The 21,681-nt window shown below is 58.5% G+C and overlaps 1 protein-coding gene across 1 annotated transcript; it reads left to right on the top strand.

The window, feature by feature from the left end:
* Nucleotides 1-9,867: 9,867 nt before the first annotated feature.
* WFIKKN2 (WAP, follistatin/kazal, immunoglobulin, kunitz and netrin domain containing 2) lies at nucleotides 9,868-16,404 on the top strand. Its single transcript, XM_049637721.1, has 2 exons — nucleotides 9,868-10,803; nucleotides 13,508-16,404. Exons 1-2 carry the CDS (start codon nucleotides 10,603-10,605, stop codon nucleotides 15,026-15,028), a joined length of 1,722 nt encoding a protein of 573 aa, XP_049493678.1. The 5' UTR covers nucleotides 9,868-10,602; the 3' UTR covers nucleotides 15,029-16,404.
* Nucleotides 16,405-21,681: the final 5,277 nt, after the last annotated feature.

Consider the following 21,681-nt stretch of genomic DNA (forward strand, 5'->3'; position numbering starts at 1 on the left):
AGCACTTCCTTTCCCCAGGGTCCCAGACGGCAGGTAGGGCTCAGTTCAGCCTCTCCCTCAGCACCTGCCTCCTGTGATCCTTCCAATGCCAGCAACCCTCTCGCCCTGTGGGGCAGGTCAAGGCTTCCAGCTGCTGGGCCACGTTCTCGACTGCTCTGGCCTCCCAGGTTCTGCTGGGTGCCTTTACTTTGAGACCATCTTGACCCTCAGCTGATAAAGAGTAAAACGGAGAAGAGAACACACTCCAGGGAAGCAATTAGCTGGGCAGTGTAGGAGGCACACAAAGGGGCAGGTCGCAGTGGTCGTGCTAATGAAGCCTTGACCCTGGCCTTCTGGATTAGGTAGCATGAGTCCACAGGTTTGTGCAGGGTTGATTGAAGCAAGCCCCCGTGCTCACTGGGCAGGAAAGTCTTCCGTGAGGTCTGGCAACGGGCTGGCATCTAAGCCACTCCGAACTCGGGGGCCTTTATCAGCCTCAGCTGGGTGGAGGAAGTTGGGAGGAAATCCAATTGTGAGCTCAATCCCATCGTCATCTCTCCCCGGCGAGTGCTGTCCTACATGGAAGGAGTCTCTTCTTCACTTTCAAGGGGCTAGTCATGTCATTCTCTTTCCCCTTCTCCCTTTCCCTGAAAGAAACTGGAAGAAAGAAAAGGCTGTCCCCAGCCCATCAACCAAAGCTTCCACTGGGCCATTTCTCTGCCAGCCCGCAGTCACTGATGACACGTGGCCCACCCTTCTCCACTGCCTCTCCAGCCTCAGCCTGGAGCAGAGAGCCGGCCTCCCTCCCTCCCTCGTGATACTAACCCAGGGCCTACCTGAGTGCTGTGCTCCGGGTGACGGGGCCTCCCTAAGTCTCCCCACCCTCCCCCATCACCTCTTTGCCGCATCTGACCCTCGCCACCTCTCAGAGTCTCAGTGACATAGTCCAACCTTAAAATTATGTCCGAACCCCTCACCCCGATCTATAAGCCCAGCAGGGTGTAGCCCCTGCCCACCTTGGCAGCCTCAGCCACTGGCTACTTCTCTCTCTCTCTCTTTTTTTTTTTTTTTTAATTTTTTTTAATGTTTATTTATTTTTGAGAGAGACAGAGACAGAATGTGAGTGGGTTAGGGGCAGAGAGAGAGACACACACAGAATCCAAAGCAGGCTTGAGGCTCCGAGCCATCAGCACAGAGCCCGACGCGGGGCTCGAACCCACCAGCCGTGAGATCGTGACCCGAGCCAAAGTCGGACGCTCAACCGACCGAGCCACCCAGGCGCCCCGACTTCTCTCTCCTTCTGGGCTCCGGCCTCACCAGCCTTGCGTCTGAGCTGGTTAAGACTCTCCTCACCTCAGTTGAACCCTGCTTGACCCGCTCTTCCCCTCCTGGTAGGCTCCCTGCCCCCCTCCCCCGCCCCGGGCCCCTTGCCAACATGCACTGGTTGTAGTTGGATTCCTGAGCACGTGACTTCCACACCTTTCTCTCCACCTGGACCGTCCACTTCCTGAGCACCAAGGCTAAGCCTGGTTTCTGTCCCCAGGGCCTCGTATACTACCCGGCACGCAGCAGGTATAAAATCAGTCTTTCCCCAGTGAGTGATTATTGAATGACAACCCATTTCCCTGCGGCTGGCCCGGTACCCCTATGATCATCCCAATGTTTGGTACGTTGTGAATTGTATAGCGACTCCCCCACCCACCTGACCCCCTCCTGACCCCCTTCCCACCCCCCTGCCTCAGTTTCTGGGGCTCCATCCTGACGCAGACTTGGGACTGTAGACTTGAACACACCCCCAAAGCTCTGGTCTCCCCTGACACTGGCCTCCCTTCCTCCCTCAGGGCCGGGTTCAGTCTGTGAGGTATTTATTCACTGTCAGGGTAGGCGAGCTAAAAGTCCCCTTCCCAGATACCAGCTTGGCTCCGGTTCTCTTGGGGTTACAGTCACGAGCCAGCTCTGCTTACCAGAGCCCGTCAAACCCTCTGTGTACCGAGCACCTTACCAACCTCTGCATCCAGGGCCTCTGGGGCTGGCTCAACCCGGCTTTATTGTAGCCCACTGGTATCCCACAGACCCACGGGGATCGCTGAGAATCCGCATCCATCTTTATCCGACACCCCATCATCCTGCATAGCAATTGACTTTCCAATTCTAAAACCAGAAGCTAGTTTACAGGGCAGACAAGACGAGACACCCCTCCAGCTATTGGGGAAGGAAGGAAGGAAGGAAGGAAGGAAGGAAGGAAGGAAGGAAGAAGGGCAGGAAGGCGGGAAGGCGGGCAGGCTGTTGTGACAGCTGTGGATGGCCCGCCCAAAGCCAATCAGAACCTCTTTCTCCCCTTGCTGCAAAGCAAGAACCATCTCCGGACTCCCTTGCAGCTACAGTCATGTGACACGGTGCTGGCCAGCGTGTGGGTGTGGTCGTGCCACACTCTCGGGAGCTGTCCCCTCCCTGAATAGATGGACGAGTTCCAGGGGCTTCGGCCCTCCCCCCTAATCTGGGTCTGGAATGAGGAAGTATCCAGGGGAGCAGCCACCATTGGGTGTTAAGGACAAAAGCCACATGCTGAGGGTGACAGAAAAGACAGGAGTCAGGGCCCTGAGGAATCAGCCAGGTTGCCTGGGACTTCCTGTTCTGTGAGAAAAGTAAACTCCTAGTTCTTTAAGCCGCAGCGGCTCAGCATCTGTTACACGCAGCCGAAGGCACTCCAACTTGACGGTTCTTCTGACCGTTGATCTTTAACCCTCAGGGTCACTGGCCTCCTTCTGCCAAAATGCCTGTGACCGTGCCTCCCCCACCCACACCCAGCAGCCACGGCGGTGACCCCCACCCACAGTCACCCTTCTGTCTCCGTTCACCTGCACCAGCGCCAGCTGTAACACCGCCCAGGAGGACAGAGCGACAGTCCAGCTGCCACCCCATCCTGAGCCCTTGTTGCCCTTCCCGGCGGCTGGGGCCTGACCTCTGCTGCCAGCTGACTCTGGGTCCCCGGCGAGACCCAGGGGTCTCATGGTTCATTGTGTGGTCCAGCTGTGACTCCCTGAGGCCTACCCCAGGGCTCTGGACTGCCCCACCAGCCCCTTTCCTGGTGTTACCCTTCAGTAGAGCTTCTTGGACATTCTGGGCAGAGAGAATGGCCTGAACAAAGGTATAGACCGTATGGTACACATAGGGGGCCGACTGTTCTGGTGTGCCCGGGTCTAAGGAGTCTCCTGGGAGAGAGGAGTTTCAGGGCTAAAACTAGGCTAGTCGCAGGCCAACCAGGAGGGCTGGTCATCCAAGTGGGACATTTGGAGAACACCAGTCGTTCTGTCCGGCTGGACCATCAGGGTGAGCAGTGAGGCTGGAAAGGTGGTAGGGGCAGATCTCAGAGGGCCCTGGAGGCCGTTAAATTCTGACCGGGAAGGGTCTTGAAAAGCTTTCAGCAGGTGTATTCGTTTCCTGTGGCTGCCATAACAAATCACCACAAACACAGTGGTTTAGACCAACAGAAATGTATTGTCTCACAGTTCTGGAGGCCAGAAAGCCAAAATCAAGGTGTCAGCAGACCTCGTTCTCTCTGGAGGATCTAGGGGAGAATCCCTTTCTTGCCTTTTCCAGCTTCTGGTGGCTCAAAGGCTCCTGGGCTTGTGGCTACATCACTCCCATCTGCCTCCTTCTGTAAGTGCCCCCCCACCCCTCCCCAACCTCGGCATCTCAGATGTCCCTCTGCCTTTCTCTTGCGAAGACAACCGTCACTGGATTTGGGGCCCTCCTGGATAATCCGTGATGAGCACATTTCAAGATCCTTAATTCCCTCTGCAAAGACCCCTTTCCCAAGTAAGACCACATTCACAGGTTCTGGGGGTTAAGACATGGACATAACTTTTGGGAAGCCTCCATTCAACCCTTTACAGCAAGGAAGCACGTGTTTGAGTTCGGAATTTGGAAAGAAGACTCTGGAAGCAGAGAAGAGCGTGGTTGGAGAGGGGCTCATGGAAGCCTGGGGAGGAACCAAGGGCCGCGGCATGGTGGGAGTGGTGGACCCACTGGGGCACCTTCCTTCGCCTCCAGGGATGCCCCCTGCAGACTCTAGGTTCCTTCTTGCCCAGAATGGCTGGCGGGCCCAGGGATGGGCATACTCTCCCTTCCCTGCCTAAAGCTGGTCTTTGGAGTTCTGGTTTCCTGTCCTAGGACCACTGGTCTCTCTCCGGTGTGACTGACTCCAGGAATATTCACTCCTGCCCTGCAAGGGCCTGGTCTGCTTGGTGGGATCGTCCGTTCATTCAGCATACACGGGTAGAGTGCCTGCTCTCTGCCTGCCAGGGGTCCGCAGCCCAGTCTGGGTGATAGATGAGAAATAAACGGTTTCGGCCCCGCATAAACGGTGCTCAGGTGTATCATGGGCAATCCCAGGAAGGTGACGGGCCAGGCCATCCTCACAAAGGGCCTCAAGTGTGGATTTTTGACATTATCCCTGAACCAATTTACACTCAAACGAACAGCGACCTGTCCTGACAGCGTGGAATGATTAAACCTTGCCACGGGTTTTATACCCCAGTTTTGGCCTTTTGTTTTGTTTTGCTTTTTCACTGTAAAACCAATACCAGGAACTCCGCAAACGAGAGGTGGCGTGGGCCTTCCTCAGCCCCTGAGATCAGGAATGCCTCTTGAAAGACTCGGGGCTGCCAGGATGGGCTGGGAAGGAGTTGGCCCGGAGAAGGAAGAGTGTCCATGGCAGAGGACAATGTTGGGGAGGGGGGGCGGTGCTGGGGGGGGGCGGGGGGAAGACTGAGTGGAGCTTTTTAAGGATCTGAATGAGGCAGCTTCCAGAGTTTGAGAAATGATAAGACTGGAGAAGGATACTGAGGCAGAAGTTCATTCATGGTGATCTGGGTTAAATGCTTTGGCCTTCATCTTGAAGAGGTGGGAAAGCCATCTTTAAATTTTTTTTTTAACGTTTATTAATTTTTGAGAGAGACAGAGCATGAGCAGGGGAGGGGCAGAGAGAGAGAGAGAGAGAGAGAGAGAGAGACAGAATCTGAAGCAGGCTCCAGGCTCTGAGCTGTTCAGCGCAGAGCCCGACGCAGGGTTCGAACCCATGAACCGTGAGATCATGACCTGAACCGAAGTCGGACACTTAATCGACTGAGCCACTCAGGCGCCCCGGGGAAGCCATATTTAAGCCGGAAGTCTTCAAGTAATGGTTCAGTCGGGAAGAGGCCTGTTTTTCACGCCCCACCCCCACCATGTGGTACCCTACAGTGGGGGCCAGGAATGCATCTGGTTTTAGGAACATGTGTCCCTTTGCGCAGCAGCGTGTAGGTGAGCAGGGAGACCCAAGGGTCTGAGACCTTCTCATTTCTCTCTCGTCTGGAGGGGAAAAAACAGTAAGGCAGAGAAGGAGGGAGTGTGTGGGTGGGGTAGCCGGAAGAAGCTTCTAGGATAGGGACGGGCTGAGCAGGAGGGAGGCTGTGCCCCTATTCGTAGCATTCCCACGAGCCCCAAGGCCTGGGAAAAGTGGAAACAGGGGCTGTGGCTCTCCCCCAGCAGAGGAGAGCAGTGGAATGGACAGTCACTCTGCAGCCCTGTGGTCTTTTGGCTTCTTCACGCCCGTGTTTGTCTTGGCTGAGAGCTGTTTGGGGCTTTTTGAAGCTGATTCCATGAAGGCAAAGCTGGAGGAATCAGGACATGGGATCGCAGAGGAGGGAGCTGGAAGGGGCCTCAGACGGGGAAGCAGAGGTGGTCGCATAGTGAACTGATGGCAGACCAGGCTGCGAACCCAGGACTCCTGACTCCTCGCACAGTCGGGAGTGCTCAGCCTGAGCAACATGGAGCTTCCCATGTGGGCGAGGGGTCCGACACGGGGCCGAAATCCACTGAGCACCTGATGCCCACCTTCTCCAAGGAGGCGTCTGGGGGCTCAAAAGTGCCCAGAAGTTGTGTCTCCTGTCCTTGCTTCCTGACACACAGATCTGTTCAAACACGGACCAGCTTCCAGGGACTCAGCCCCCTGTCCCGGGTCTTAGGGGCAGGGGTCTAAGGAGGCCAGGCCGGCCAAGGGGGCTGGGCTATGCCCCACCACAGCCAACCCCATAATTCTCAGATCTCGATTCAGTGTTGCCTCCCCCGAGGCCCAGTGGGGACCCTCCCATGTCCTGCTCCGCACAGATGCCTGGAGTCACGTGTCCCACAGCTGAAGGCTTCCCCTGTTCGCCTCCACCATCTGCTGAGGCCCCATAATTATTCCGAAACCCAGTGCAGTCTCACTCGGAGGGGAGAGTTCACACAGCCCTGTAATGTAACCCAGGCCCGCGGCCGCTCTGGCAGGGGGTCCCCAGCTGGGTAATGAGCTGCCCGCTTTATTGAATTCCCTGGTTTTGGTCTGACGAATCACAGCCTGTAGCCAATGCAGCCCGGGCCTTCTGAGAAGGCCTCTGAGCACCCTTGCTGGGGACTGCTTTCTCCCCAGCACCCTGCTTCTTGGCTTCTTACATTCTTCCTCCTCCCACAGAGGTTTAAAGCAAGGATCAGGGCAGGGAGGCTCCCAGGGGGTTGGCCTCCCCCAGCCACTGGGGAGAGAGCGTGGCTGCCTCGGGTCCAGGGGCCCAAGCAGGGTGGATCAGCGCGGGCTGCTGCTTTGCCTTTCCTGGGGCCGCCCCACGCAGAAGCAGGACCTGCCGCTCCCACCCCCACCCCGTCTCCCAAACCTACTGACTTTCCCCTCACCTCCCCTTTCTGGAGGCCTGGGCCCTGCAGAGGGAGGGCCTTGGCCGAGGAGTCGGTGCTACGGGCCAGGCCTTTCCGAGGGGGAGTGAGTGCCGGAAAGCACCTTCTGTGCTCCGTCTTGCCTGCTGCTCAGGCTCTGGGACCCACCGTGCCTCACATCTGCACAACAGCAGCCCTGGGCCTCTCTCCCCTTCCCTGGCCCCCCAGCACTTGTAGGGACCACCCCCCCCCCACCAAGATGGCCCTCACTATCCTCATCATGCGTTTGCATGCTGTGCTCTCTCTGTGGACAAAGGACGGTCATCTCTGTGTACCTAGGAGTAAGCACATAGTAGGTGCTTTAAAAACCATCAAGGAAGGAAAGGGGGAGGAGATGCTTCGAGAGGTAAGAGGTTTGATCTGGGCGTCCCCACATGTGTGGCCGGTCCCCAGAGGGGAGAGGCCTGGGCGATCTGGGAAGTGGTGTTCCTGTGTTGTCCCGTCAAGGCCCCCGCGGCTTGGGAGTTGTTATGTGAAGAGTGAGCCTGAGGTCAAGGGTCACCCAGAGCCCACTGTCCGGGGTGGCTTCCTGCAGCTACACCTAGAGTTGGCCTTGAACCCACCCTGGAGAGGGTGAAGGGGCTGTGGCCACCCCGCCCCCGACCTCCGCAGCGGTGGGAGCAGGAGAGAGCTCTTCCTGAGTTCAAGTCCAAGCGTGCCCGCCGTCCCCCCGGGGAGAGGGGGAAGGCAGGTGACACTCCGGAGGTCAGGGCCCTGCTCAGGTGACTCAGCCCAGGCTCCGCTCCAGGGAGGCTCACACTGGCTGGTGGGAAGGAGGCCTGGGGGATGGTACCAGGGGTGTGGTGAGGGTGGGGTCCCTGCCGCCCTCCAGAGAAGACAGACACGAAGCAGTCAGATCTGAGGAAGTGTGGGAGGGGCCCAGGAGGACACTTCAAAGTGCTCCCAGAACAGCTTATAAACAAGCTGGGCTGGCGGGGTGGCCAGCGGGGGACCTTTCTGGAGGGGCTGGAAGCAAGCATGGCTTGTGTGAAAAGCATAGGACAGGGGTACAGCAGGGAGGGTGTGAGCCTCGGGACCCTGGGCAGGCCCAGCTAGCCGCTCGGTGACTCGGTTTCTTCTCTTGTACAATGGAGGAGCTCACAGCGACATCTCCCGGGCTCCCTCCTGGGGCTGGCGTGAGGGTCGGCGGGATGATGTAGGTGAAGACACCGTGTGGGCTCCGAGCCCTGATCAGATGTTATTTATTATTCTGAGCTGTGTTTTGGTGGGAGACTTGGAAGGGCTGAGAGGGAGAGCTGGGGCGTTGTAGGCCCCTTCTTCCCCGATGCTGTTTTGAAAGTTCTCAGAGTAGAATGGCCAGAAATGGGGCCCTGGGAGGGAGAGAGGCCCGTGGCCCTTGACAGGGCTGAGCTGGGAGGACACAGGCCTTTCTCAGTCAACCCCAAGGAGTGGGGGGGTGGGGGGGAGCCTCCCCGTCTCTGCCACCTCTGCTCTGTCCCCACTCCCCTGTCCCCCCCATTACCTCGAGTGGTCTCAGGTGACTCCCCAGAAACCAGTCTCTTCTCCCTGGATACTTGTCCCCAAGTAACAGGGCCGTGACAATTCCTCTAAGCCCTGCTTAGAAATGTGTCACCGTCCATTTCCCTCTGTGATTTCAAAGGAGGCTACACAAACTGCATTTGTCAAGTGCGGGGCTGAGGCCCCGCTCCGAGCAGCTGGAACACGGGTTTATGAAATTACAGGCAATTCAGAGCAGCCGGCGTCGCCACTGTCTGGCTTCATTACGGGGACCGGCCTTGGAGGGGGAAGTTTATTCCAATGATTTAGGGAATTAGGACCTGACACCCTGTATTAGCTCTTTGACATAAGCAGAAAAGACAGATCTTGCGGAACGACCCGCACTGTGGGGAAGGATGGGTACAGGCAGGGAAAAGGCCATACACCACGCCTGGAGGAAGAAGAAAAGTCTGCAGGGTGGAGAAAAGGGTTGTGCTTTTTCTACAGTCAAATTAGATGGCCAACGCTAGCCCTGAAGGGGAGAGTGGACCTGGGAAAGGAGGGGCCTGGGCTCCGGACTCAGTTTCTCCGTCTGTGAAATGAGAGCACTGCTGGGGGCCTTCCAGGTCCCTTCTGGCTCCGACTAGTGCTGGGACCACGCCATCTAGTCTCCCTGGGACACAGCATCTCGGTCGCCGCTCCTCAACTCCTGTGTGGTTTGGCCTTTAAAAGGTACCTCTCTTTTCTGGGGATCCGTCTCCCCGCCACCTCTCGCCCTCTGGGGGTCAAGTGACCAACGCAAAAACATTTTGGCCAGCTCACTTTTCGGGGGCGTTTGACGTACCTGCCCTTTCCTGTCAAACGGGAGAGACATGGTCCCTAACCTCCCGGCAGCTTCTGACTCTCTCCCTGCCCCCCTCCACCAAGACAGCGTCTGATGTTTCACCAACTGCCCCTCCGGCCTGTAAAAACCAGAGCTGAAGCTGCACCTTAACAGCAGTCCTGACAGCCAGGTGGGGGAAGGGAGGTTCCCAAAGGCCGCTGCCCGCACCCCGCAAACTGGCCGCCCCGTCTTCCCGGTCGACGGTGGCATCCCATAGCGCTGTGCGATGGGGGGTGAGTTGCTTAGCCTCTCTGGGTGTCTCTTCCTCAAATCTGCCACGAGGGTAGTTGGTTGTGAAGATGAAGGGACGTGATGTGTGCGGAGAGCCTGGCACATCCTGAGAGCCCCGTAAACACTAGCAATGAGTATCACTCTCACTGCCCACGGTGGCTGACCTTGGGCGAGGTTCTCCAGCCCGGAACCTTCTCCTTTGTAAAGTGGGGGGAAGTGACAGGACGGCCGAAGTACCCTGCACCGCTGGAGGGCTCAGGGAACCTGTGTGGTGGTTCGCGAGGGCGGCCCCGCCGCCCAGCGCTGTCCTGAGACACTCACCGCGGAGGTTTTCTCGGAGCGGACGAGTGTGTCAATCGAGGAGCGAGGAATGTGATAGGTCCCGGCAGCTGGGGGAGCCGGAGCATATCTGGTATGTGTCTCTGGAATGATTTGGGGGCAATTCACTGAAGTTGGAACTTGAGCCGTGAACTGCCCGGGACAGAGAGATAGGGAGCTGTCCGAGCGCACACCCCCCGCAGGGGGACCTGGTGCGGGGGCGGGAGGCGGCTTACACGGCACAGCGCTGCTGCTCAGGCCCGCCCTGGAATGGCCGTGAACTTGTTGTTTTTCCACGTCATTTGCTCTCAAATGTGCTATCGGGCCAGGCGATGCTAACCCTGTGGCTGCAGGTCCCTCCTCGTAACAAGCGATTGTGTGTTCTTCAGAGGTGGCCACGGGGAGGAGGGGGCCCGGCCCGCGGAGGTGGGGGAAAGGGAAACAAACCGCTCCTTTACAGTGAGCTTGCGTGTCCCGGAGCCAGCTCCCCCCCAAAGCACATGCCATTTCTGGCCCTTGAAGGGGTTAAAAGGCCTCCTGGAGTCAAAAATAAGCAGGTGTCCCACCGTGCCAGATACGCCGCCTAAACCGCTTCCAGCTTTTTTTTTCCCCTTCTGCAACAAGTCTGTGATCAGCCACGGGACAGAGGAGCCAGCAGCCCGCCTGTGACAGGCATCAGGTTAGCTCGCTCCCACTTGGGTGGCGCGCCCAGGATATAAATCCAGGCTCGGGCCCCCGCCGCGGCTCCTCTCCCTGCACACTCAGGAGAGGGAGTTTCCTTGCGAAGACCTTTCCTTTATCTGAAGCCGCACGGCCCAGCGGGCTGCACTGACTTGTTGGAGGCAGCCGGAGGCAGCCCCACCGAGGAAGCCTGCTGGGGTGGCGGAGAGGGCAGGTGTCTGTAGCCCAGAGAAGGACAAGGCCCTGAGGGGCTCCAGCCCCTGGTCTCGTCCCAGGGGAGGTCTCTAGCCACCATAGACCGCATCATGTGGGCCCCGGGGTGCTGCCGGCTCTGGTCCCGCTGGGCGCAGGTGACAGTGTTGCTTCTGCTGCTGGGGGTGCCCCTGAGAGGCCTGGCAGTGCCACCCATCCGCTACTCTCACGCTGGCATCTGCCCCAACGACATGAACCCCAACCTCTGGGTGGACGCCCAGAGCACCTGTAAGCGGGAGTGTGAGACGGACCAGGTGAGTGAGAATCCAGACGCCGGACGCGGACCACGTGAGTGTGTTAGTGGGGGCCGTGGGCTGGGGAGGCTCAGGAGGACCTGGCAGGGCCCAGGAACACAAAGGAAGTTGGGCCCCAGGCCGCATGGAGATACGTAGGGCGTGATGTCTGTCCGGGTCCGAGGCCCCGATGAAGAGGTGGGTGTGATGTCCAAGCCCATCAGGGATGGGGAATCCTGGGATTCCCAGTCTCGTGTTTGCCGAAGGCTGCTCGGAGCCAGAACTAGGCCAGGCGTGTCGTGTGGTCTGGTCCAGCCCTTCAGCCCCCCATCAGCAGGTGAGAGCAGACACTCAGGGCAGTGCAGCGAGCGGCACAAGGTCCCGTAGCCAGGGATGGGAGGGTGGGCGTAGAAGCTGCGTGTCTCTGACAACGGAGTGAGGCCTCCAGGCCACCTGCCCAGGGGTTTGCACCCGGAGATCAGACCAGGCTGATGGGGAGAGTAGGCAGGAACAGCTCTGAATAGACTCTCTGGTTGGCCCTGGGAGGGAAGTGGAGTGAGCTCCAACCTGCCAGCTTCCTCGGTCCTCCCTTCTGCTCTCATCAGAGCAGCCTGGGCCAAGCAGGGCAGGGCTGGGGTTAGAGCAATTCTCTCCCGGCTCCCGAGTCCAAGGGCCCTTCCTGCCACTCCCCACAGGGGATGGAGAGCGTGCTGGTACCTAGCAGCTGCCTGGACAGAGGCGCTTCCTGCCGGCCTGGCCAGTTCCTAGGGCTCGGGGCCGGGCTGGGCTGGGCTGGGCATCACCGGGGCACGGGAGAGACCCTGGTGTGGCCTTTTCCAAATGCATGGAATCTCCAGAAAAGCCCAAGATAGCCCTGCAGAGAGTGGCCTCTGCCCCATGGTGTCCAGGGGACAATTGTCAGACCACTCGGGCCAGACGCTGGCAGTGAGCGATGGTGGTGACGGAGGAAGGGGAGATAAGGAGTGTGGAGGCAGAGCACTCCCATTCAGCTGAGGTCACGCGGTTCACTGGCTACATTTGCAGGGAAGTCTGTTTCAGTGGCTCAGGCTGGCCTGATAAATCAGGTGGCGCGTGGGACAGGGAGACTCTGGCTGATTTGGCGTGTCTTGGGGAAAAGGCACCTGTGTGGGGCTCGGGATTCATGAGCCTCTGGATATATTCTGGGCCCTTAAGCAAAAACTGTTCTAAGAATTCCTCCTAGGTTCCCTGTGCCCAGAGACACCTGCCCCTGGTCTCTGAGGACCCAACCTTTCAGAACCATCGGGGTCCTAAAGGAGCTTCCTGGGCCAGTTCTTAAGGAATTTTATGACCCTCGGGCCAAGGAGCCGGGTCTCCTGTCTGTTCCCAGTCCCTCCTGCCCTCCAGCCCCCACTGGGTCTCTCGCCCTCAGACCCCAGCTCCGAGATTCGCCCGTCCCCGGACCAAAGCCTCGCCTGGTGTGGCCCAGAAGTCTATGCCAAGCAAGGGCTGCAAAACAAAGTCCCCATTCTGAGCCGAGAGGGGAAAACAGTAAACAGGTCAAGCGGGCAGGCTCCACACAGCTCCAGTGGGGGATTTTTTTCCCCCCTCTTAGCTGATGTGGAATGTCAAAGAGGCTGAAATAAAAGTCAGAACCACAAGAGGCCAGCCCTAGTGGGGAGTAATTCACAGAGCCACTACCAGGGCGAAGGATTAGGACCGTTGCCCGCCTGCCCAGCGAGTACGATGTGTTATTGTCGAAAACACCACGTGAAGTCCTTGTTTGTGTCGGCCCCAGAGCATGTTGCTAATTTCGAGGAATTAAACTAATGCCTTATGTGGCTCCACAGAGAATCAGGGGGGATTACAGCCTAGTAAGTCCTCGCTGACGGCTTTGCTGACCTTTGCCACCCAAGGGGACTGTTTTCCTTGTTGACTTCCCCATGAAACGTCCCACACGTCGGAACTGAGCACCTGGGTCTGGCACAGCCCTCCGTGGTGAGACCTGGCATCCTGGGCCTGTCCGGCCTGTCCCTCCCCTTGGCTTTGAGCGAATGCGGTCCCTTCACAGAGCTGTCGTTCCTGACGTGTATGTGTGTGTGTGTGTGTGTGTGTGTGTGTGTGGCCGGCCTCGAACTTCTGCCCCGGAGGTGTCCGATTTTTCCTTCTTAGGGTTTGGTGTGACCTCTTCAATTCGGCCAGGGCGTCCTCACCCCAGTGGAAAAAAGACAGAAAGGCAGGCTCATTTGTTCCAAACTAGACCTCAGAACCCCATCCACCTGGAGCTTGAAGCCCTTTTCTGCCACTTGCCGGCTCTATGGACTCGGGCGTCACTTCTCTGAGTCTCTGCCTTTTCATCTGTGAAATGGTAGTAAGAAAACTTCCCCTCCCAGAGGTACGTGGCCCGCCTCTTCTCACACTACTGGCTGTGTGACCTTGGGCAAGTTACCTAATCTCTCTGTGCCTCAGCTATCACTACCTGTCAGGGGAGGATGATGATTGGGCCCACCTCCCGGGCTCGTGATGAGCCTAAGTCGGCAGGCAGAAACGTTCTTCGTGCCGCCCTGGCAGATAGCAGGAGCTATGGATACGCCAGCCACTCTTACTGTCAGCACGTTTGGCTCACGGTAGGCAGTGAACAGATACCAGCTCCCTTCCACGGGAACCGTGGGATAGGGGTGGGGGAAGTCTGTCCGTTCTTCTGGCTGGTCCTCACTCGGGCCTCTCGATCTGGCTCCCTCTGCAGGAGTGTGAGACCCCCGAGAAATGCTGCCCGAACGTGTGCGGGACCAAGAGCTGCGTGGCCGCCCGGTACATGGACGTGAGAGGCAAGAAGGGCCCGGTGGGCATGCCCAAGGAGGCCACATGCGACCACTTCATGTGTCTGCAGCAGGGCTCCGAGTGTGACATCTGGGACGGCCAGCCCGTGTGCAAGTGCAAAGATCGTTGTGAGAAGGAGCCCAGTTTCACGTGTGCCTCCGACGGCCTCACCTACTATAACCGTTGCTACATGGATGCTGAGGCCTGTTCTAAGGGCATCACGCTGGCCGTCGTCACCTGCCGCCACCACTTCACCTGGCCCAACACCAGTCCCCTGCCGCCCGAGACCACTGTGCGCCCCACCACGGCCTCCCCAGAGACCCCCGGGCCGGATATGGTGGCCCCCGCTCTGCTCAACCACCCCGTGCACCAGTCGGTCACCGTGGGCGAGACGGTGAGCTTCCTCTGCGATGTGGTGGGCCGGCCCCGGCCCGAGATCACCTGGGAGAAGCAGCTGGAGGACCGGGAGAACGTGGTCATGCGGCCTAACCACGTGCGCGGCAACGTGGTGGTCACCAACATCGCCCAGCTGGTCATCTATAACGCCCAGCCCCAGGACGCTGGCATCTACACCTGCACGGCCCGGAATGCCGCCGGGGTCCTGCGGGCCGACTTCCCACTGTCAGTGGTCAGGGGGGGTCAGGCCGCGGCCACCTCGGAGAGCAGCCCCAATGGCACGGCCTTCCCCACGGCCGAGTGCCTGAAGCCCCCCGACAGCGAGGACTGTGGCGAGGAGCAGACCCGCTGGCACTTCGACGCGCAGGCCAACAACTGCGTCACCTTCACCTTTGGCCACTGCCACCGCAACCGCAACCACTTTGAGACCTACGAGGCCTGCATGCTGGCCTGCATGAGCGGGCCGCTGGCCGCGTGCAGCCTGCCCGCCCTGCAGGGGCCCTGCAAGGCCTACGCGCCTCGCTGGGCCTACAACAGCCAGACGGGCCAGTGCCAGTCCTTCGTGTACGGCGGCTGCGAGGGCAACAGCAACAACTTCGAGAGCCGCGAGGCCTGCGAGGAGTCCTGCCCCTTCCCGCGGGGGGACCAGCGCTGCCGGGCCTGCAAGCCCAGGCAGAAGCTCGTTACCAGCTTCTGTCGGAGCGACTTCGTCATCTTGGGCCGGGTGTCCGAGCTGACCGAGGAGCCCGACTCGGGTCGCGCCCTGGTGACCGTGGACGAGGTTCTAAAGGATGAGAAGATGGGCCTCAAGTTTCTGGGCCGGGAGCCGCTGGAAGTCACCCTGCTCCACGTGGACTGGACCTGCCCCTGCCCCAACGTGACGGTGGGCGAGACGCCGCTCATCATCATGGGCGAGGTGGACGGCGGCATGGCCATGCTGCGGCCTGACAGTTTTGTGGGAGCGTCCAGCAGCCGGCGGGTCAGGAAGCTTCGCGAGGTCATGCACAAGAAGACCTGCGACGTCCTCAAGGAGCTTCTGGGCTTGCACTGAAGCCCCGGCCCCTCCCCGGCCCCCTCCCTGGCCCTCGTCCACCCACCCGCCCCCGACGCCCCTTGGTCCAAAAGCTGGGCAAAGTCAGGTTAGACGGTCTTAGGCCAGCAGGGAAACAGCAATCGGTGAAAAATGGTGGAAAAAATGGCACCAGAGGTTCTTAGATCAACTAGTCTTTGGGTTCAGTAAGGGGCCCGTATTTTCTTTAGCTGAGGGGGACAAAAGGAGAAGCCTGTAGATGCACATTATTCCTGGTGACCAGTCTGCTTGTGTGGATGACCCTCTCTCTGCTGGCCAGCCCCCTCCGCTGGCTCCCCGTCCCCAGCTGGCTCCCAGCCAGGGGTCCAGAGAGGGCATCTGCACGGTGGTCACCGGAATCACGGAATGGATTGGTCTGCAAAAGGGGTAGGTGGGGAGAAAAGGAGGGCCCAGGGACTCGTTGGACAGATTCCCCACAGCCGCTATGGGCAGAGACTGCTTCACATGAGGGCTTGTGGGAAGTGGGAAGGGCAAGGCATGGTCTGACCCAGCACACAGCTGGCCCTGAGGTGGCGGTCAGCCCGTGCCTCGGCCAAATTGGCTCTGTGGTCCCTGAGGCCACCATGGCACCAGCAGAATACACGTGTTCTGTGTTTCTCCTTGGCTTTATTGATTGGTTTATTGACGGTCGATTTATGAATTCAGCTCTGTTCAGTCCAACTCAGTGGGCGCTTTGTGAACACTTGCTGGGTGCCAGGTGCTAGGGCACAGAGAGGTATTAGTCACCGCCCAGCTCCTAGTTGGCTGAACGTGAATGTCCAGATCCCAGGGCTCCCACCCCCACCCCCACCCGGCCCGAAGCAGACCCATGGCTGGCCCTCCCCATTTGCATCTGCCACTGGCTCCCTCGGACAGAAAGCAGATAGAAGCCCCAGGATCTGTCCTGGTGGGAAGGGAAATATAGGAAGAGGAAAAGTCGGGGTTGGGGGGAGTGGGTAAGTGAAAGACGAAGAAGGGAAGGAGGAGGGGAGACCGGCCTGGGAAAGAAAAGGAATGTTGCTCGATGCTTCCATCTGGTGGTGGCCTTGGGAGCTGCAGGGACCTGAGGAAAGCTCTAGGTGCAGCCCGGCAGGGCAGGTTTGGGGATGGGACAGCTTGTTGGTGACTTCTTGTTTCTGGACTTCCTGAACAGGACCAGCCACCCCCTCCCCCCCCCCCCCCCACCACACACACACTAAAGGACTTGAGAAAGCCACCGTCAGCTCTACATCTGCCCCCCATCCCTCCTCAGCCCTTCATTCTGTCCTGGCCCCTCCAAAGCTAAAGAAGGTCATTGTGGAGCCTTCCTCAAATGTAGGGAGGAAGATTCCAATTAAAAGCTCATAGTATCAAAAGCCCTTCTTGTGTGATTTGTTTGGCTTAATGTGTGTGGGTGGGTGGGGGGGTAGTGTCATTTGCTCCGGTGACCTTGCAGGAGGGAAGTCTGGCCAATGGGACCATATATGGGTGACAGAGGGACACTAACATTCACCCCACTTTGGAGCTCTGAGGCTCCTTAAATGTGGTGCTCACCGCAGCTCAGGAAAGCTGAGGCCAGAGAGGCCAGGTGACTTACCCAGGAAGATAGGGGGCTTAGGCCCGGATGTTCGGACTTAGGTCCCAGGCTCCCTGCCCGTCACGACAGCATGGCGGGCCAGGGGCAGACTCCACTGATGGTGTCGTGTTTGGAAGCACGATGTTGGAGGAGATGTGAGTGGGGCAGGAAGAGGCAGGCTGCCCAGCTGTGGCTCCTTAGGGGGCCTCTGGGTGAGTCCGGGTCCCGAAGCCCTACGTGTGCTCAGAGCACAACGCTCTGTTCCCAAAATGGGGACAGCAGCACCTTTGGTGTCGGGCGCCTGTGGCTATTCCCTGTCCTGGGAGTTGTGGCCCTGGCATGCCCCACATCTCGTCTGTCCCTGAGGCTGTGAGCCGGCAGAGCACCAGGGACCCCAGCCCCCTTTCCACTTCCCCGGGGGGGTCTTCCGGGAGGAATCCACACCCAGCCCCATCCAGCCTGGCCAGGTCTGGCCCATCCCTCCTTAGAGATAATTCCTGCAGGAAGGAGGAGGCCGGGATCGGCAGACAAGCTGTTCCCCGACAGAGAAGAGAGGCCAGAGGAGTGGGGGCTTCTCAGGTCACCTTGGGGAAGATGCTAGGCACAACACTTAGCCACCAAGGAGGTGTGAGCACTAACCCCAGGCCCCCTCCCTGCTTGGGTCAGGGAACCAGGGAGGTAGGGGAGGACTCAGCTCCTCACCTGCCCTCAGCAGTTTGGGGACGTTCTGCTGCACCTGCTTCTAGGCGGGGGTGCCCCAATAAATGACACACTGCCTTAGAGCCTGAGGGGTCAAGTGTCCACATGCTAGCACCTGTCACCTCCCTTCTCCCCGCCCCCTCCCTTGCACGGATATGGGGCCTGAGCCCTAATGGCTGCCTGGTGGAGGTGTGACATTCAGGGGACACCAATTTCAAATCCACCTAGGTCTGAATGTGGGCTCTGACACTTTCCCGGTGCCTCTCGGAACCTCAGTTTCCTCATCTGTAAAACAGAGGGTGATAAGTGCACTTCCTGGAGACTTGGGGAGCTTGACCCTGTTAACCTTGCCAAACTGGGAGAAGGAGTCTGGCACAGATGGCTGTCCCCGGGCCTCCTCCTTGCCTTCAGCAGCCCCCTGGCCAAGAGCAGGCCCCCGGGACCTAAAGCCCTCGCCGCATCCTGTGGGGCCTGGGGTTTCATGGACGCAGTGAACATACAGCTTCAAATATTTTATTCTGTTGCTCACAGAGCACATTCAAACTGATCATCCCTCACGGGCTGATGTGGGGTTCGGAAAATACAGGCACTTAGGGAACGGGCATCTATTATAATTTTGGGCCTACGACATGGCATTCAGTTTTTCGTCCTCGAAACCAAGCCTGAGTCTCTGATCTCCGTTGCTCAAGTGTTACCCAGTAACTGACCTCTGATAGGTGCTCAGTAGAGCTTGAGCTAAATTCCCGGGGCCTGGTTGCCAGGTAAACTGGAGAGGCTCCCCAGCTGGGGCCCAGGACACAGTGAAGCGGGTGTGTGTGGGGGGGGGGTGGTGTCGGGGGATTGAGCTCTCCTCCAGCTCCGAGGCCAGACTCACCTGCCCCCCTGTCTACACGGGACACTCGCTCCTTCCCTCCTTGCATCCGTTGGCTCCCCTCCCCACCCTCCCTGCTCCAGTCCATCCCTCTGTTCGCCTCTTCAGAGGCCTGGTCTGGCGCCGGCTGTCTCCGGACCAGCCTGAGGCCTCTGGGGCAGGACAGCTTGGCTTTTTCCACCCTCCGCCTCCCCCAGCACCTCCAGCCTCCTAGGACACTCTGCTCCATTGTCTGGCCAGCTGCTCCATAGTCTGATGTCACCCCCTGGACAGTGGGGCCAGAGAGCAGGGACCAGGGGCGGAACCTGACGAAGAAAAGGGAGAACAAACACACAGCCACATGGTGATTTCCTTGGGGGGGGGGGGGGGGAGAACGCATGGTCGCCAACGGTCCTGTTGTAACAACAGCAGCACCGAGCGGGGGCTCAGACACCGTTTCTTGTTGCCTCCGCCACAACCGTACAGGACAGAACCCTGCTCTGCGGGTGGCAAAACTGAGGCTGGAGGGGGCCCGAGACTTGCCCACAGTCGCCCAGCCGCTACGTGGCAGAGTCAGGACTCGAATGTAGGCCATCTGCTTCTCGCAGTGTAGGACACGCATCCAGCGCGTCGGCCACACGCACACGCGCACGGACGGCCCGCTCTTACGACGTGCCACGTGCCACGGTACTTCTATCACACACCTAAGCAGTCGTGGCCGGCATTCCTGAGCGAGACATCGGCCTTGCGCCTACTCGTCCTCCGAGACTCAGCTCCGCTGTCCCCCTTTGCGCTTGCGCCATCCAGGCCAGAAGCACCGCTTGGGGGCCCCCCCGAGGCTCGCGGGAGGGCCCAGCACCCAGGGCCCGCCAGGGATTTGCTGGATGAACAAAGGGTCCCGGGGCCAAGGGCCACGAGGTGCACCAGAAGGCTCCAGGGCTGGGAAGGGGCTTCTCTGGGGTCTTCCCTGCTTTTTCCCAACTCCACTTCCTGATACCACTGCCTCCTTCCCCTCCTTTGCCTCCCTCTCCTCTCCTTCTTCTTCCTTCTCTTCCTCTTTCCCCTCCCTCCCCTCCTCCTCCCCCTCCCCTTCCTCCTCCTCCTTCCACCGCCTCAAGGAGGCTGAAGTCTCTCTCCTGCTCTGGGAATGTGTGATTACTATAGGCAGGATGGGTGGTAGGGTTCCTGGGTCCTATTCTTGGCTGTGGCCTCATTCTGGAATGTGCCCTGAGGTCAAGTGACACTCATCTCTTGGGCTGAGGAAGGAAGAACAACCCTCCAGCTGGCATTCTCCGGAGGGAGAGGGAAGGGCAGGCAGGTGGGCAGGCCCACCACCCCTCTCCTTCCCGCCTCTCTGGCTCCTGAGCTCTTCAGCATTTCTATTTCAGGGTTGAGTAGGAATCTCTGTGTCCACATCCCAGATTACCCCAGGACAGGACTATTGGCATCGCGGTCTCCCGCAACACCCTGGCCACCCTCAACCCCACTCAGGTGAAGGGAAGACAGGACTCAGCTCCAACATCTCCTAGAACGGACCCTCCTGGAGGTGGGACCTCTTTCCAGCACGTCTGTCGGGGGGGGGGGGTGTGTGCTTGGTTGTTCCCTGCCCTTCTCAAGTCTTAATGTTACCAGAGACTTGACAGGATGTGAAGATGTACCCATCCTGATCATTTGTTTGCAGTCTTGGTGTGAGGGATGCACCCCGTTCTGTCTGAAGATGGGAACTGTTTTGTCTCCTTTCTGTGTGGGCAGCCAGGAAACAGGGGGGACTGGGGCATTGGCAGGGACCCTCAGCAAGAGAGAAGCACAGCCCCCCAAAAGAGGGAAGGGACACTTAACTGATGACAGCCCGGATCAGGCACTTTATTGGGTTTTGTTTTTTTTTTTTTAGTTTATTTGTTTTGGCGGGGGGGGGGCGGTGTGAGAGGGGGTGGGGCAGCGGGAGAGCGTGTGGGAGAGAGGGAGGATCCCAAGCAGGTGTGTAAGTATGGACGCAATCTCTTCTGCTGACAAAGGGGCCAGAGGGCAGCTGGAGAGGAGGAGAGAGAGAAGAGAAAAAAGTAGAGACAGAGAGAGAGAGAGAGAGAGAGAGAGAGAGAGACACTCTAGGTTGTGCGGTTGGGGACCAGCAAGCAGACACAGAACGTAGTAATGGAGTCGAGGTGGGAACTTCTGGGATATTCACGGAGGCTCTAAGAGTGTTTCTCCAGCCTTCGTTCCTGGCCTCAACACCTCAGAGCAGGGAGCTGAGCTCTTACGGACTTCCTATTTCAAGCACTATTCCACATCTCAATGCACCACAGGGGCCAACAGAATAAAAGGGGATAATAGCCCTGGAGTCTTGATGTGACCAAATAACTCAGATTCAGAGCGGTCCTTAACAATCATCGTAACCAACGGTTTCACCTTGTGACCCTAACAAGAGGAGAAAGCTGGTGTTCATGGTTGAGCGCAACGCAGCTTTCGTGAGACTTGCACAGACGGTGACTCGTCCCCGCCCCAGAAGGTGGGTGTCCTTTAGCAATCAGATGCCCCTTTACCATGACTAATAGCTAACAGCACCTAATATGTGCACATACAGTATCTCCTTGAATCTTCACAACCCTGTGAGGTGGTTATTACTTACCACGATTTCGGAGACGATGACGTTGGGGGTCAGAGAGATTGAATAGATTGCTCACGGCCCCCTGGCCAGACAAGGAACCAAGCCTAGGTCGGTCTGGGAGACTCCAGAGCCTGTGCATTCAACCACATGTACAACATCTTCCACCACAGAAGAGTGATGTATGGTCTGCTCTCACTTTTGCTTCCTCTCTCCTCCCCGCGAATCCAAAATTAAGTTTCACTGCCTAGGATTCTCATGAAAATGCATGTTTTGAGGCCAGCTGACCTCCCCTAAGAAGGCTGAGCACAAGCCCTCGAGGCTAAGCCACAGGAAGAGAGAGAGTGGGGGCGAGGGAAGATGGGGGGGGGGGAGTCAAGCCCCACCTCACAGAAGAGTGGAGAGAGTTCAGGTTGTTCCCTATGCTTAATGCTCTACAGATCTCACACAATCTTCACAAGAACCATAACAAGTGGGACTTTTCAGAGAGGAAATCTGGGGCTGTGTAGCTTTAAGAGGGTGAGTTCAAGGGTGAGTTTGGGATTCAGTTCAAAGTCCTACTCCAAAGCCCATATTCTTTCTGGTACAGGGTTACTGGGAATAATTTTATTTGGAGGCTTAATGAGGCCCCTAGAACATTCATACTTGCCTCTTATAGCAGTTACCAAGGATCCCGTAGGGAAAACTGTGCGGCCTTAGAGCTCCAACCCTGCTGGGGAAGGTGGGCTGAGGCATGGATGAGACGCTGGGGTTTCCTGTTCTAAATCCAGATGCATGCTTCTTTCAGAGCAGTGATGCTCTCTCAACAGGCGCCGGTCCCATGAAGGGGCTTGGCCAGCTTGTGGCGGTATTTTCAGAGGATGACGGAGTAGCTCAGCTACAAAGGAAACTTAGGGGAGCCTAGGGAAGGGCATTGACTAGGGAGAGTG

The sequence above is a fragment of the Panthera uncia genome, chromosome E1 (assembly GCF_023721935.1).
Source record: "Panthera uncia isolate 11264 chromosome E1, Puncia_PCG_1.0, whole genome shotgun sequence".
In the NCBI taxonomy this organism is placed as follows: Eukaryota; Metazoa; Chordata; class Mammalia; order Carnivora; family Felidae; genus Panthera; species Panthera uncia.

Coding starts and splice junctions, on each gene's coding strand:
- WFIKKN2 (XM_049637721.1), top strand. CDS start 10,603: ATGTGGGCCCCGGGGTGCTGCCGGCTCTGGTCCCGCTGGGCGCAGGTG. Junction 10,804..13,507: donor GGGAGTGTGAGACGGACCAG/GTGAGTGAGAAT, acceptor CTCCCTCTGCAG/GAGTGTGAGACCCCCGAGAA.